Here is a 15,753-nt window from a genome sequence, read left to right on the forward strand (position 1 = left end):
ATTTATTGTAGACATTCTTTTTAACAGATTAAAGACCTGAATTCGAACTGAAACAGCATATAGCGGGCACGAAGAATTCAGACGGTACATATTAGTTCAACAGGATATTGTTTATTGAAACTTGTGTGTTTGCTGATTTGGCGGCATAAATGAATCAAGGTCGGGGCTTGGAAGGTTAACTTGATTGGATAGTTGGGTCCTCTTATTACTCAAAATGATACTTAAGAATTCATGGGAGGGGTCATTTTGCAGAATTCTGTGATTAAGTGGCTTCGGAGGCTATGAATGTATACATGAAATACCGCTCCATCACTCATCGATGTTTACTAATCAGCGACCAAAAAAGTTTGATTTTTCTGAAGGCAACAAAATAAGATTATTGTTTATGAAGGGAAATTTCGGCGATGGTTAGTTGATTTTGGGAATTTAGTGACCCTCTATCTGACTCCCATTTGCTTGTATGCTGATCGTCATCGAAATATATGTATCGCCTTTACTCTTATATAATTATGGACTCAGTCCGCCTTATTGAACGTGGAAAAATGCAAGAATGGACCATAAATATTTATATTCCATCAACTTATTGATTTGAACAGACAATCGGGGTAACGATGTGAAGAAAGCAAATAGGAATGAGCAAATTGGATCGGAATGACTGATAATAGAAAAGGCGAGTGAGCCAACTTGCTTAGGCTAAATGGTTGTTCAAAATTGGTGCGAGGAAGTAAGATTTGAATTCACGGTTGGACGTTGTGGTTAGAATTTGTCATTAAGGTTCTCATCGTCGATTGATATCATTTATGATGTCGAAATGCTAATTAGCTATATAGGTGAATAAATTTCGCCCTGTTATGCTCCCTCACTAAACTCAAGACATCAAGAGGATTACAGGCTAATATCTGCATATTCTACAATCTGAAATAATGTTTTTCTGATTGTTCTCTTTTTCGACGTTCAAAAGCATAAGAAATAAGTATTATTTGGGATAAATGACGCTTTAGTACATGAGTGTATCATTTGCTCTTCTAAATAAGAGCTTTAGATTTTGTAATACTTCCAAAATACTGTATTATCAAACTGCTTCTCCAACTCACCCACTCTCCTTTCCGGTCGAAGTTGCTCATAAACTTTGATGTTTTCTATATTATAGTCGCTTAACAATTTATTACCATGTATCTATTTATGTACTTATATTGTCCTTCATTTGTCTCTCTGCTGAAGATGCGCGCAGTGTTAATCAAAACCTTTTCACACACATCGGTTCTCGAATTATGGTTTCAGAATGTTTATCAGTTAAAGGAGAATTTTCACTATTTTTCACCCCGTTTACTTATAACCCTACCGTCAAGCATTTGTGGTGTAAGACAAGCTATAATTCGTGGTCGCTCTAGATTCTGATACTAACTAGTATAACAAAATAAGTATAATTTGTTCTGAAGAAAGTAACTTATATAGGATATCATCACTTGAGTTCATTCTATTTTTTGAATACTTCTAACTAAGTTGTCCTTGTTGATTAATCTTTAGTGTTGAAAAGATTCGAAAAATTTATATTGTACCAGAATTTTTAAATACAAGTGCAAGCCAGTTTATAAGATTATGGGCTTGCTTCAAAATAGTCTTATCAGATGCTGTAAATACAAAACTACTGTGTAAGATAAAATGATGATTCAGTCATGCTCAACGTGGAAGCTGAAAAATTACACAGGTTTAAGTTGCTACATCTCATTAACTCAGCAAAATGAAACTCAAAATAAATTCTAGAGTAGTACAGTTAGTAACATCGTTAGTAGTGGTACAAGACATTAGGCATCGAAGGTGCGATTCTAGAATAAAATATAGAGTAGTGGAATAAAAACTTTTTGTTTGGTAGTTTGAAAAATACAGATCTTAGGAAAGACAAATCGGATACTGCTGCGCGATTGTGAACAGTTCTGAGCCATGTCACCTATAGTCTTGATCCATGGATTACGAAAATCGCGCGTATTCCAACTGGGTAGCTTACATTTGCTTGTATAGCTCAGTCCAACAGTCAGTGTCTTTACGGACTGGTATCATTTTTTGGTTTGGCGGCCCTTTGTTCTCTCGCAGCCTTTTCCTACAATCCATAATTTCCTGTCGAGGTAATCAGCGGAAGGGCATACCCAATACATGTCTTAAGTATCTGCTTGTTGAGGTGGAACACTTTAAGTCCCACCCAAGTATTTTTCACTGGTTTTAACTATGTACTTGAGTGTTAAAGCCTCCTGCCACAATTAAGTCTAGGCGTTCGGTATTTGCAGGGGATCGAAAAGCTTTATGTAAAACATTCTCTATTTCGTCCGAACTTCAGTGAAAGCATAAGAATAGATGATGAAGAGCCAAAGGCGTGTTTCCTTATCTTTTCTTGTTCTTACTTCCCCATATAGTCTGGCAACGCACAAGTCGCTGTTTTAGGAAATTCAGTTTAGAAGGCCTTATTCTGCTTTATAACTTAGTACTGTACATACACCGGGAAACCCAAGAGAAGCCACAGTCAAGTCCTCAGATGCACAGAGGGCAAACAGTGTGGTTCCTCTTATTTACTAATGAGGTTAGGTGAATGACCACTCTTGAATTCTGTATGCGTATTTTGGAGACACAGTATATATCAATGGCACTAACTTCTAGAATCCTAGCTAAGGAAGATTGTTAGTCTGTTTGAAATAAAGTCCTGACATTTTGTTTAGGTCGCGGTCTTGAGAGACTCAAACAGCGTTTGTGACTTATGAAGATAAAGTCATAGAAGAGTTGACAATGGTGATAGAAAGAAGTGAGAAGTGACGAAGAGCTTTGATCGAAAAGATCTCTAATGGCGGTTGTCACTTCCCGATTGCCCACACCATGGAAGGATATTTCTACTTGAGAAAACTGAGGAAGAGATTGGGTTGGTAGTAGTGCTGGCCTAGGAGCGTGAACTCAGTGGACAACTGTTTTAGGCCAGTCATGCACGGTTTTTCTGTGAGGTTTATAATGTGTTGGCTCCGTGTTTCAAAAGACCTTACCACCGGAGACGGAAATCCGTGGGGTAAGGTGGGGTGTGGCATTTTTAGGGCTGATCTTTCCCAACTCACTCTCCCCCATGTGACAAAGCTGCATCGCTGCAGATGCTGGCTGTCTGAGGGGAACACAGTGCTGTGATATCTTTGTACAATCAGCAGTGCAACTTCGTCCTTGGACCGCAAGTTGTCGCTTTTAGTCTTACTGTTTCCTAACCGACCTACCTGGTATTGTAGGGCTTAAAGGAAAAAGTTCCAGTCAATATGACTTGATGAGCATTTTGTGATAGACAAACCATCACGTCTGATGATTATTAAATCACGCTTATTTTAGATAAATACTAATATGGCCGTACCAAATGTATTCCATCATTCTACCAGGTACTTGGTTATCAGCCATCAAATAATGGGTTCAGTCTCTCTACATATATTTCAGTTTTTGACGGAGTTTTGTTCTTTGAGCTGGATGGTTTTGTCGTGGAGCTTTCAGATGGATCAGAGAACAAAACTCCATCAAAACCATCCACCTGAGCTATAAATCTTCCCCACCATCTCAATATATTTTATTTTCCATTGTCTTGTAATAACTTCAATCCTTTTGAAGTAATATAGTAATAATATCTGTAATGCCCAGTCAGTATTTGGTAGCTCTTCTTTTTGTCGTTTAGACCAGTATGGAGTGCCTGAGTTTGGAATCGAGCGCAGTTTGTGACAATCAAGCTACCAATAACATCAGAAATTCCAAACCTAAAAGCGATGCATCTAAGAAAAAGAAAACATCCAAAAAGTCACATCACCATTGCAGTCACAAACAAAACAATAATGATTGCTGCAAAACTGCTTGTAAACCCGACGTTCTACGAAATCTTTCAACCGTAATTCAAAACTGGAAGTTGGGTGATAAAGCTCCATGCCACAAAACAGCAAATATTGAAAGCACTTTTAAAAACATTGAGAAACGAATCATTCATGGAAGTGTTGAGAAAGTTTCACCTGATTGTCAGGCTCCTGGAGGTGGACTAGCTTACCCTAAAGAAACCAAGTTTATTTTTCATTATCAAATTCGTAAACTGGATGAAGACCGTACCGTGATTGATGATACCCGTAGGTATGGAAAAACGATGGAGGTGTACTCGGGAAAAGAATTCCAACTGGAGGTAAGAAGAGCACGATTTAGTTATTGGTAATGACGAAGAATAGTCTTGTTTTTTTCAAGTCAGTTCATCAAGAATGTTCATTTATATTCGTCATATGAAAACGAAACATTACAAGTCTTTTCCAACTTAAATGAGATATATTTTCATGTTTAGTCCAAAGTAGAATTGTAGCTGCATATAACTGACTGTTAAGCATATCTGATAGGTATCTTTTAATCCTTCATAATAAGCTAGCAATAACTACCCGTTTTACTGGGTTTTTCAGAATCTGTTATAGTTAGTCATAGATAATCTGATTATATAAACATAAATAAAACTTAGTTATCCTCTTAACCAATTATAGGTTCAATTGCTTCGTCTATTATTTTCATTTTCCACTCATATTTCCACATTTTCTTATTATTTTATAAGGTCGCTAAAATCAATAATTTACAGTTAACTTTTCCTTTTGTTATATATTCTCACCAAGTTAGTGTTTTTTTTATTTACCTCCCCCTTTTTGACTGCAATCCGTAATCTTTGTTTTCTGTACTTGTTTCACTCATTTACATGTTTTCTGTAGGTTACAGTTTCCTTTCCAATGCATTTAAAGTATAATTATATGGTTATTGCTTACGAGGAAATTCGTTGTAATATTAACCTGTTTGGAGCAGAAAAGAGGCTACAATACGATACAAATTTATTCTTGCTTTATTTACTATCACTATCAAGGCAATTAAATAAACGTTTATCTTCCTGGTTTTCAATCTAATAAAGATAATTTTCTACTTCAAATTTGTTGATCCTTGGCTCATATCTCACTTTATCTACTTAGGTTTGGGAAATCTTGTTAAACTACTCCTTAACTTAAAGATCTGTAGCATCCGGAAATTCGTGCGTCATGTACTATACATAAGTGAGTTTGAGGAGATCTTTCAATCCTCAGAATGTTCATACTATCCTTAGAACTCCATACTGTTATTGAGCGGAGTTCTATAATTTGATGAGTGACGACCGTGATAAACTCTCAAGGTGTTGGGGAGAATCCAATTCGATAGATAATGCTTAGTTACAGGATTTGCCCGACTGATCGCTTCTCATGAGACTGAGTTATTGATGCAAACCCTAAATAAATTGATATACAAGGCTAGCACAATTACTGACAAATACGTTCCACTTGTAGTAAAAGAGCGTCCTCGTGCAAAGAATACTAGACATCAAATTGAACGTTATTAAATGTCATTTAAGAAGTAAGCCATCGGTAGATAAAATTTTACTGAATGACCCATTTTCCAACAGAACTATGACACCTGGCTATCAACCTTAGTTTTTGCTCTCCATATTACGAGTTGATGTGTGAGGTAGCGAATTTTGAAAGGAGGTGGATTGATAACTTAATTCCCTATCATTCCACTGATAGATCTATCGCAAAGTTGTTATGAACTGACTTCAACTATATTTTTGTAACCTTGACTCACTTCAGCTCTTAAGATTACTCAAGAGGTGCACTTCTCTATATTTCAATGTCCCTTTTTAGTTTTGGGAACAATGTTTAGGAACTATGTTGCCTGGTGAAGTTTCATCATTTATTGTACCACCTGAAAGGTTGGCTTCATTTCCAGCTGTAAATAAAAAACTGCGTGATTACATGTTAAATAAAAAAGATCATTCTGCAAAACACTGTTGTGGATTGATGAGCTTACAAGAACAAGGTGGTTTGGGCTACCCAGATCTGGACGAGTTGATGATGAAACCTGAAGCACTTGAATTTATTTTTGATTTAGTTAAGTAAGTTTATCCATTTGGTTTTGTTATTTCTTGGTGTTTGGAGAAGAAAATTATTTTGATACGTTTAATTAATCTAAATTATAATGATAAATTTCATACAATATGAACAGTTTGATGATATGTATCGTGAATACTGTCGTTTCACCTACCAGTCATATACATAGTGTTTGCTTTATAAAAACCTGTCAATACCGAGTTAGTATGAGCTGGGTTCTAACTCGATTTTATAACTGAAAGTTGAGCGCTAAAACCACAGATCTATAGTTTATAATCATCAAAATAATCTAGTTGCGGTGTCTTTAACACAATAATAATAGGTTTTTTTTTATTCTCATCAAAATGTTTGCACTTTCATGCAAAAGTAAAATAAAGCTTCCTAGTGCATATTCCTACTCAGGATTCATGTAAAATAAAGCAATATCCAGTGCTTAGGTTACCGTAAAATAATTCGACTTTATGGTTATTTTGATTAATCATTCTGAAATCAATGACCAGTCACAAATAAAAGCAAAACCTAATGTAATACCTAATCAGAAAGCTTTATTAATATATTCCTACAACAATTATCAATGTATTATTATGTTTTTAATATTTTTTTGGTTTGGTAACAAATGAATGTTATATATATCAACTTAATTCTCATACGCTCTTCAACCGAGTTTCTGGATGGTATTTAATTCAACGTCGTTAGTATGTTTTATAGGTGGGAGAATCGAAGAAATTTCCTATTAAATCAATAAGGGCGTCCTACTGGTCGTGAATTTTCAATGCTAATTATTTTTTCATGTTTTAGACCACACCCATGCACTGTACGTGGCTGTAATGTTAAAGTAAGAAGATTCAAATTTGATAAAATAATCTGTAATATGATACTTAGGAAAATAAGTTATATTTAATTAATATGATGTAACTACTAGCAATAGATATAAAATCCCGTCCCCGGATTTCGCCCTGGCTGACACTTATCTGCGACTTCAAAAAGGCAAGTGCTGCAGCACTGGTCCGTACTCATGTCACTCAGTACTACAGTCACAGATGTCATCTCTGAGTTATTCAATTCGAAACCAGTATCCTATTACTATTCATTGATGCTGGTCGAATTCTACAGAACCATGGAATTAAAAAACTTTAATAGTGTGGCGTGGTAAATATGATTTTATGACTTAAATGGTTAACAGTTTCAACTAATATTGCGTCCAATTTGTTTTATATCACAAAATGAATTCAACCAACAACTGGAGCTCGGCCCAGTATAATATTGTTGTCATTGCCTCCTGACATTTATAAGTAATACTAATATCCTTTAGAGTTCATTAAAGAAAGGTTTCGATCAATAATTTTATTAGAAATTCACCTGTTCATATATCAGCTTAAGACACTAATAAGTTATTTATCTTATTCAACAAAAATTTAAAGCCTGGTACTTAGATTGGCATTTGCTATATCTAAATATCATTTTTCTTTTATGCTGAATTGTGCAACTTGAATCGAATTGTTGGGAATGTACTCAATAATGAAATCTCGTGACCTTAATGCTCTTTTCACACACATTGAAATTCTTCTTATTATATTTACGACCTGAGAATAAAGCATAGACACTCAACTGTAATCGTAATATCACACAAACCTAACTTGTGAGACCAAATCTAAAATATTTGAGAGTTCAATTGCTCATTATTTCTTTCTCCCATCAACAAAAGTTATGAACGTTAACTATTTTCTGTTATATTTCCCCTTCGTTCCACTCTGGATACAAAGAAAACTACTTGAGGTCATAGCTTCCTTGGCTAGAACCCTAGAATCTCGTACCATTGATGTATGCTGTGTCTCTGAAACACGCATACAGGATCCCAGTGTGTTCATCCACTTGACCTCACCTCGGCAAAACGGATAGCCAACGAGATACATCCTCCATGTATCTGGTGACCCGACGGCCAGCTCTCGTGGACTGGCAGGAGTAGGAATATCATTAAGCATGAGGGCGAAACAAGCACTGTTAGAGTGGATCCCCGTTAACAGTCGTTTATGTGATGTTCGGCTAAATGGCTCCATAAGAACTCGGAAGGATAGGGACACACGTCGTTGCCTTTTTATCGTTTCTGCCTACGCTCCCACTGACTACAGCTCAGATGAAGTGAAAGATGAATTTTACAGAAAGCTATCTGAACTTCTTCAGAAAGGAATTGAATTAAATAATGAGAAAACCAAAAGTAGGTTCCAGGAATAACTGAGGTCACACTTAGGTAGTCCTGAAAACGAGGCTGACCTAGATGTTGCTTGGAAAGCTATACAAACAGCAGTGACATCTATCAGTGATTTAAACCACAGGGTTACAAAGAACCCATTCATTTCCTCAAGGTCTATCACATTGATGGATTCTCGTAAACTCGTCCCATCAGGTTCTGAACATGATGAAGAGCGTAAACAAATCAGATCTAGGTTAAGAAAAAGTTTGAGAAACGACCGTAAGCAGTGGTGGGTAACGAAAGCAAAAGAGATGGAAAAGGCGGCGGCTATAGGGAACACAAGACAGCTTTACAGACTAATAAAGGAAACTGGAATTAATAAGTCAAGTGTAAGTGAGATTATATCGGAAAAAGACGATACTCTCATCTGCTCCCAGTCCAGACGTTTAGAACGATGGGCGGAACATTTCAGAGAACAGTTCAACTGGCCTTCAGCTACTCTACAACTACCCTCCATTCCCAGACAGTGTGAATGGAACATTGAAGTAGGTCCCCCAACTCTTGCTGAAGTTCAAAAGGCTATAGTTAATCTGAAACGAGGAAGGGCAGCTGGTCCAGATGGACTGGCTCCAGAGGTCTTTAAGGATGGTGGTCCAATTTTAGCGATTAGGCTGACTAATATTTTAGCTAAGATCTGGGAGTTAGACGTTATTCCATCTGACTGGTCACAATCACTTATCGTCCCAATATATAAGAGAGGGTTAAAATCATCCTGTGACAACCATAGAGGGATTAGTTTAACTAATATAGTATCTAAAATACTAGCCTCGATACTTATCAGACGCTTAACTAAGACTCGTGAACTGCAAACACGAGAGAATCAAGCTGGCTTCAGACCTGGTCGTGGCTGCATCGACCACATATTCACCATTCGTCAGGTTCTAGAACATAGGCATACTTACCGGCGTCCGACAATGGTGGTCTTTCTTGACTTAAAAGCAGCATTTGACTCCGTAGACGCGAGATTCTGTTGCAGTGTCTGTCATTGAAAGGCGTACCCCAGAAGTACATAAACCTTGTGAAGGCTCTCTACTCGAACACTACCAGTCGAGTCAGAGCTTATGGCGAACTGTCATCTGCTTTTGCAACCTCAAGTGGTGTCCGTCAAGGCTGTCCACTTTCCCCATTTTTGTTTAACTTCATCATAGATCTACTGATGGAAATAACCTTCTCGTCGACTGAGTTCTCGGGTATTGATCTCCATCCAGGAGGTCCACTCATCGATTTAGAATACGCAGATGACATAGTCCTGTTTGGTGAAGACGCTGACAAAATGCAGAGTCTTCTAGTAGCACTGAGCAACAATGCCAGAATGTTTAGAATGCGCTTCTCTCCCTCTCTAAATGCGAATCGTTGCTTCAGGACTGGTCTGCGTCAACACCTAAACTAAGGATAGGGAGTGAAGTAGTCGAACACGTCGACGACTTCACTTAGCTTAGAAGTCAGATCAACCCTAATGGTTGGTGTCTGACGAAATCTTAGCACGGATTCGAAAAGCTCGTTTGGCTTTCGCCAACTTACGTCACCTATGGCGAAGGCGAGATATCCGTCTATCAATAAAAAGACGAGTATACTGCGCGGCAGTCCGTTCTGTTTTAATTTACGGCAGCGAAACGTGGCCATTAAGAGTAGAAGATGCTCGTAAGCTACTAGTATTTGACCACAGATGCCTTAGAAATATTGCTGGCATCTGCTGGGATCACCGGGTAAGTAATAGTGAGGTTAGACGCAGGGTATTGGGGAATGATGGTAAATCAGTTGATGAGGTTGTGAATCTTCATCGACTGAGATGGTTGGGCCACGTGTTACGTATGCCCGAACACCGATTACCACGACACGCAATGCTGACTAGTGTTGGGGATGGTTGGAAAAAAGTAAGGGGCGGCCAAACCAAAATGTGGCATCAGTGCTTGAAGTCCCTGACTTCTAGTCTGAGCCATGTTGGTAGATGCAGACTACTTGGTTATGGTCCGCGTGACTATCGTAACCAATGGTTGTAGACTCTTGGTGACATGGCTCAGAATCGACCACAATGGCGTCAGTGTATACACTCTCTGTCTTCCCTTAAACCAAGAGATTAAAGTCGCTTCATACCTTTCTTTCTACGAACTAATTCTTTCTTCCTGTACTATATCTCTATATGCAATCTTTCTCTTATATATTACCACCTCTGAATTAACTACTTTTATGAATCCAGTGTCCATCTTGTTGTGTTAATGAGGTATGGCAACTTGAACCGATGCATATATGTGCCTGGTCCTACGTTGTAGCTATCTGACTTGAGGTCATAGATTTTTCGATTATCATATTCAATAAAGTATTTCCTTAGTTAGTTTCTTATATGTGAAATAGACTATAAAAGCTTCATAATAAGTGTCGTTCCTTTTACTTGTCCAAGTACTGACAAAAAGCAAGCTTATATGCTCAAAAAAGACAACACTTAGCTGTGAGGTAGTTAAATCTGAATCATTTTCTTCACTTTTCTACTAATTCCTAAAATTAAATTAATGTAAACTTAGGCCTCTTGGTTTATACAAAATTAAATAAGATTGGTTCAGCGAAGAGTTCTCCTTTTGGCGAATTTATTTTCAAAGCTGTATATATATATATATATATATATATATATATATATATATATATATACTTTTTTTTCAGGATGATAATAATTACAATAATAACAATAAACTTCTGTTAGACATAATAACAGTGAGGTAGAATAAAAAAGGTATTGAAATTTTTTTTAATCAAGGAAACTAATATTAGTTTGATTGTTAAGGGCTTAAATATTCATTATATAGATGGGGAAATTATGATTAGGAAAGGATGGCTCAGCATGGTAAGATAAAATTGAAATGAAATGTAATCAGGAGGATCATAGAAACAGAAGTAAACCAGTTAGGGGTAGAGGGTTTAAGGAGAAGATGGAGGGGGGAATAGATGGCTGTAAAGGAGAAATAATATGATGGAAAAAATCACGAAACATTAGGACCATGGTAGAAGAAGAGGTTGTACCAATCTCTTTTGGACACACGATTCTGACTTTTCCAAATGTATAGCTATTGCTTCGGCAATGTTCAGAAGATGCAATATAACTACCTTTGGCAGACTTCTACTTACCTTGTAAATGACTTTGAACTGAGAAGCCGTCTTGATTGAGTGACATGTGTTCATAAAGTATTCGATTACTGAACTTTTATTTATCCGTTTCCGCCTCTTTTTAGTCACACTGGGTAATGTTCTTGAATTCTTTTGGATAAAGTACGCATCGAACGACCTATACACCTGGCTCCACACGAGCGGGCAAATTGGTAATTACACATAGAGTTGGTCCGATTAGATCATTTATCCTTAACATTACTGATGAACAATTATAGGCTGGAGAATACTATTCGCAACGTTGCTGCAAAGAACGCTCTTTTTGAAGACTCAGAAATTCTCCTCTTTAGGACGTTTGTAGCTCTATCACCCTTAAAATCGATGTTCATGTATAGTGTTTTCTTTTCGACTGAGGTTGTTTGTGTTTTAGGCCGTCTATGTTTTATGTTCTTGTCAATAAGTATCGAAGGATACCTGTTTTTGATAAGTATTTCCTTCAAGAGCCTCAGTTCATCATCGATGACCTCGAGACTACAAGTCCTTTGTATTCGCGTAGCGAGTGATATTATGAGGTTCCTTTTCCGACTAATGGGGAGCGAGCTGTGGAAACTTAATAGTTAGCCACTCCACATGGGTTCCCTGTGGATAGATCTTAGAATTCTGTCTTGCTTTCTTGTCATTTCCACATCAAGAAAGTAAATATTTAGCTTGTTTTAAACTTCAAGTGTGAAATTTATTGCTGGGTGACAGTTATTAAGTGTCTTTAGAGGATGACTCAAATCGTATTTGTTGTCACAAATGATAAAGATATCATCTATGTACCTTTTATACAAGTGAAAGTTTTTGATAATCGTTTTAATTCGGTTGTTTACTAGACTGGTCATGAAGCAATCTGCTAGTAATGGACCGTCATTGAATGTAAACTGTACATTGCAAGTGCAACGTAGTAGTAGTTCCTTCAAATAGGCTTCCGGTATTCCGATATTATTCTCATTATTAATTATGTATTTGCAGACAATATAATTTCTTCGGCAATATTTATCTCATGGAACTTAACTTACATAGTTCAAACCGATGGTTACTGACTCCATACGCTAGTGCTACATCGTCGTTTGACGAAATTTAGCTTATTTAAAAGCTTTTTCTATATCAGTTGGTATACTACACTGACGCAAGTGCTAGCTGTGATGTTGATGTACGTCCCAGTCATTTCAGTCGATGAAAGTTATTAAATTTAACAACTGATATATCAGGTGATTTAGTTTTCTGTTCCATCAACGCTGCTCGCTAGACGGTTTAATCATCAAGATTAATGACTGAATACTTGCAACCTGTGGAATTTTATACTCTTACGTGTTGTGATTCCTATCTGCATTGTAATACTGGGAGAATTGCTGTATATCACATTTATATTTTTGACTAACCTGAAAACCTACATAATCAAATTCCAACTGTAATTTAATGAGTAATATATATTTTTATATGCTATTCTAGAGTTGAAATTCCAGGCACTGGTAGTCGTAAAGAAACATGGATAATGACGCCTGAAGAGAAATTGGAAACTGTACCAGTTTTACGTGAAGAAGGTAATCAGTTGTATAATCGTGGGGAATATAATAAGGCTGCTGCATGTTATAGTGAAGCGTTAGGCATTTTAGAACAATTAGTTTTACGAGAAAAACCAGGAGAACCTGAGTGGATTGTATTGGACAAGTTACAAATACCGCTATTCGTTAATCTTGCACAATGTCAATTTAAAGAAAAAGTAAATAGCTTATTCATATGACCATTTTAAGTGTTTGAATTTTCAATACTCTTTTTTAATTGTAACAATTTTATCCCAACTTACAACCTTGTTGCTAGAAATCATGTTTTTGACTAGATTTCGAATGGATTAGATGATAGGTTTTTTTAAATTAAAATGCTGGGTTTCTGTTCTTAAGGTTGGAAGCTATGGTTAAAACATTATGATTCGCAAATTGATTGACTGATAATTATTTCGTGTTAGAATTTTTGATGCTGTATAATTTTATTACCTTTTGTGATAGATAACTCTCACAAAAACTATATTCTAATTGCTTAACATGAAAGAACATGGTCTTCCCAAATATGCTACCTATTCATTCTATTTTGACATTCGTTCCCCTTGCTATACCTTCGCTTCTATACAACGGTTTCATCTATTTTGACTGTTCTGCTCACACCTCTAAGTGATAAATTTAAATTGTACCGACAAAGCATGACTTGCTCCAGATAAAGTAACTGCTTGCAAAACATTCAATATCTAATGTACAATTAGTATTATTTGCCTCAATGTTAAGTTTGACTAAAATGAAGGAAGTCTCCGTTCTGCTGATTCATTCCAGCAGTGTTCATTGCATCGAGAAGATTAGCCGTCTTTATAATCAGCTAGTATAGATTAAGCTATGGTGAAAAATTATTTGAAAACAAATATTTATTCACTTTTATCTAGTCATTTTACTAAATGTCTGAATGAGATTTTTCACTTTACTAAGAACCGATGGGATCAGTTTGAAAGTAAGATTAGGTTAGATTAACAAATTGTGAGACCGAAATAATGGTAGAAATATAAAACTATAATATTTAGATCAGGTCCTACCGTGTTTGTGTCCCTATCCAATAATCATTTTCTTCGTATCATCTCATTATTTAAAAAAATTCGAGATCTTAAGGACATTATAGATACGTCCGAAAATCGATTTTTAAAAGTTGACGAACCAGCTACGTTGTAAGCCACATCTTATTATCACAGGTTACATCAACAGAATCCCTCTTGAAATGAACGAATTATGAATTAGGTTTATCATTCTCATAATTTTGATGGCATCTTGAATGAGATTGGTCTTATGGCCAAATGCTCATCAAATATCGTTCTAAACAGTATCTTAATTGAAGACTTTAGGTAGTCTTGCTTTATATTTGTGGCGTGTCCGCAATTCAAACAAGCGACTAACTAATGTTTGAAATTGTGCTGTCGATCCCTGTTGATATTTTCGTTATGCTATATTCCCTCTCCATGATAATTCCTAGGACTATTATGCTGTAATAAAAAATACTACTGAAGCCTTATCACGAGATCCTACAAATGTAAAAGCACTTTATCGCAGGTCTAAGGCGTATATAGAAACTTGGGACTTTGATCTAGCTGCTGAGGATCTACGTAAGCTAGCCATTTGTCGTCCGGAAATGAAGAACACAGTCGAAAATGAACTAAACATTATCGAGGCTAAACGTGTCAATGAAGAAATCAAAGGAAGACAAAAACTAGCTGGGAAACTCTTCGCTTGTCCAAAATCAGTCGCAGAATCAAATATATTATAATGTATCATAATAAATTCGGAAATATTCATGTCAGTATTATATGTACTTTGAGTAAGTAATATTTTGGTCTACTTGTATGACTAATTTATATCCGGATAGTTGTCTTTTTTCGCTTAACTGTGTTAAGTCTTCAGAATTAATCGTCCTTATTACCCAAGGAATTCTATTTTCTCTAGTTTACTTTCGTGGTTGAGTTTGCATAGCTGTAACCGAATTTGTACTCCGTAATTGAACAATATGAGATACACAGTTGAGGATTGGAGTTCAATGAAACCTTGGGTGCGGAAGGACTCAAACAGATGGGCTGTGATATGTGAGTCTGACAAGATCTCACTCCTAACCAAGCATTAAGCGCGTTTCCGGAGTCTATCTTAGATTTTTATCTAGATGTAAACCTAGGCGAATTGGAGAGAATCAGGAAGTAAATTTAAGTTATTTTGAAAAAACTAATTAATGAAAAAATTCATCGGTCACAAAATATCAGTTTTCTCAAACCTTTGCTCCAATTATCCTAAAATCGTCAATGCTAGTTTCAAACACGTTATCAGTGGATGCCTGAGTCATAAATAGTGCGCTCAACAGTGATTGATTCCACCACATATTTTTATAAAAAAAAGCTGGTTCGTAGAGTTTCTTGATTATCGAATGAACCACGCATTTTTATGCAGTTTTACTTATATGAAATTTAACGTAATATTTGTGGTGCGAAAAAGATTAAACTGCCACTTTCCTGGTACAAAACAGATAAATGTCTGTACTTTCTAGTTTTCTTCTAAACAGTGATAAAAAACTTATACTTCGAAACCTACGTTACTTGTCTAATACTCCTATATTTTTCGTTTCCATACAATAGATATCTGAAAATGGATTCAAGGTTTGTGCATTTATGATGGAACAGTCGTATTTTTTTTCTGCGTCTATATATTTCCATCTTAAATATCTTGACTGTGATATAACTACTTGCACCAGTAGCTTTTTTTAATTTCATTTCATATGTGGATTTTCTTTTGATTGTATGTACCCATTATATTGTAAATACTATGTTGAAAATGAAATGGATTATACTTGTTCATTTGTAGTAATAATGAAACTAGTTATAAGCCCTTGATTGCATTACTAACCTATTTT

General features: G+C 36.1%; 1 protein-coding gene across 5 annotated transcripts; it reads left to right on the forward strand.

Annotated features, from left to right (window-relative positions):
- Window positions 1-131: 131 nt before the first annotated feature.
- Window positions 132-15,677, forward strand: MS3_00001734 (uncharacterized protein; the record flags this gene model as incomplete). 5 transcript variants are annotated; one of them, XM_051209217.1, is made up of 6 exons in its annotated part: window positions 132-724; window positions 3,686-4,174; window positions 5,691-5,941; window positions 12,778-13,048; window positions 14,335-14,676; window positions 15,479-15,677. In XM_051209217.1, the coding sequence occupies exons 1-5, from the start codon at window positions 698-700 to the stop codon at window positions 14,623-14,625; spliced, it is 1,329 nt and encodes a 442-aa protein (XP_051074650.1). In that variant the 5' UTR covers window positions 132-697. The 5 variants fall into 5 exon arrangements, with proteins under 5 accessions (XP_051074650.1, XP_051074649.1, XP_051074648.1 ...); XM_051209213.1 differs by having other exon boundaries at window positions 132-4,174; XM_051209216.1 differs by lacking the exons at window positions 14,335-14,676; window positions 15,479-15,677 and adding an exon at window positions 6,735-6,771 and having other exon boundaries at window positions 132-407; window positions 12,778-13,371.
- Window positions 15,678-15,753: the final 76 nt, after the last annotated feature.

Source organism: Schistosoma haematobium, chromosome 1 (genome assembly GCF_000699445.3).
Source record: "Schistosoma haematobium chromosome 1, whole genome shotgun sequence".
NCBI classification, from domain to species: Eukaryota; Metazoa; Platyhelminthes; class Trematoda; order Strigeidida; family Schistosomatidae; genus Schistosoma; species Schistosoma haematobium.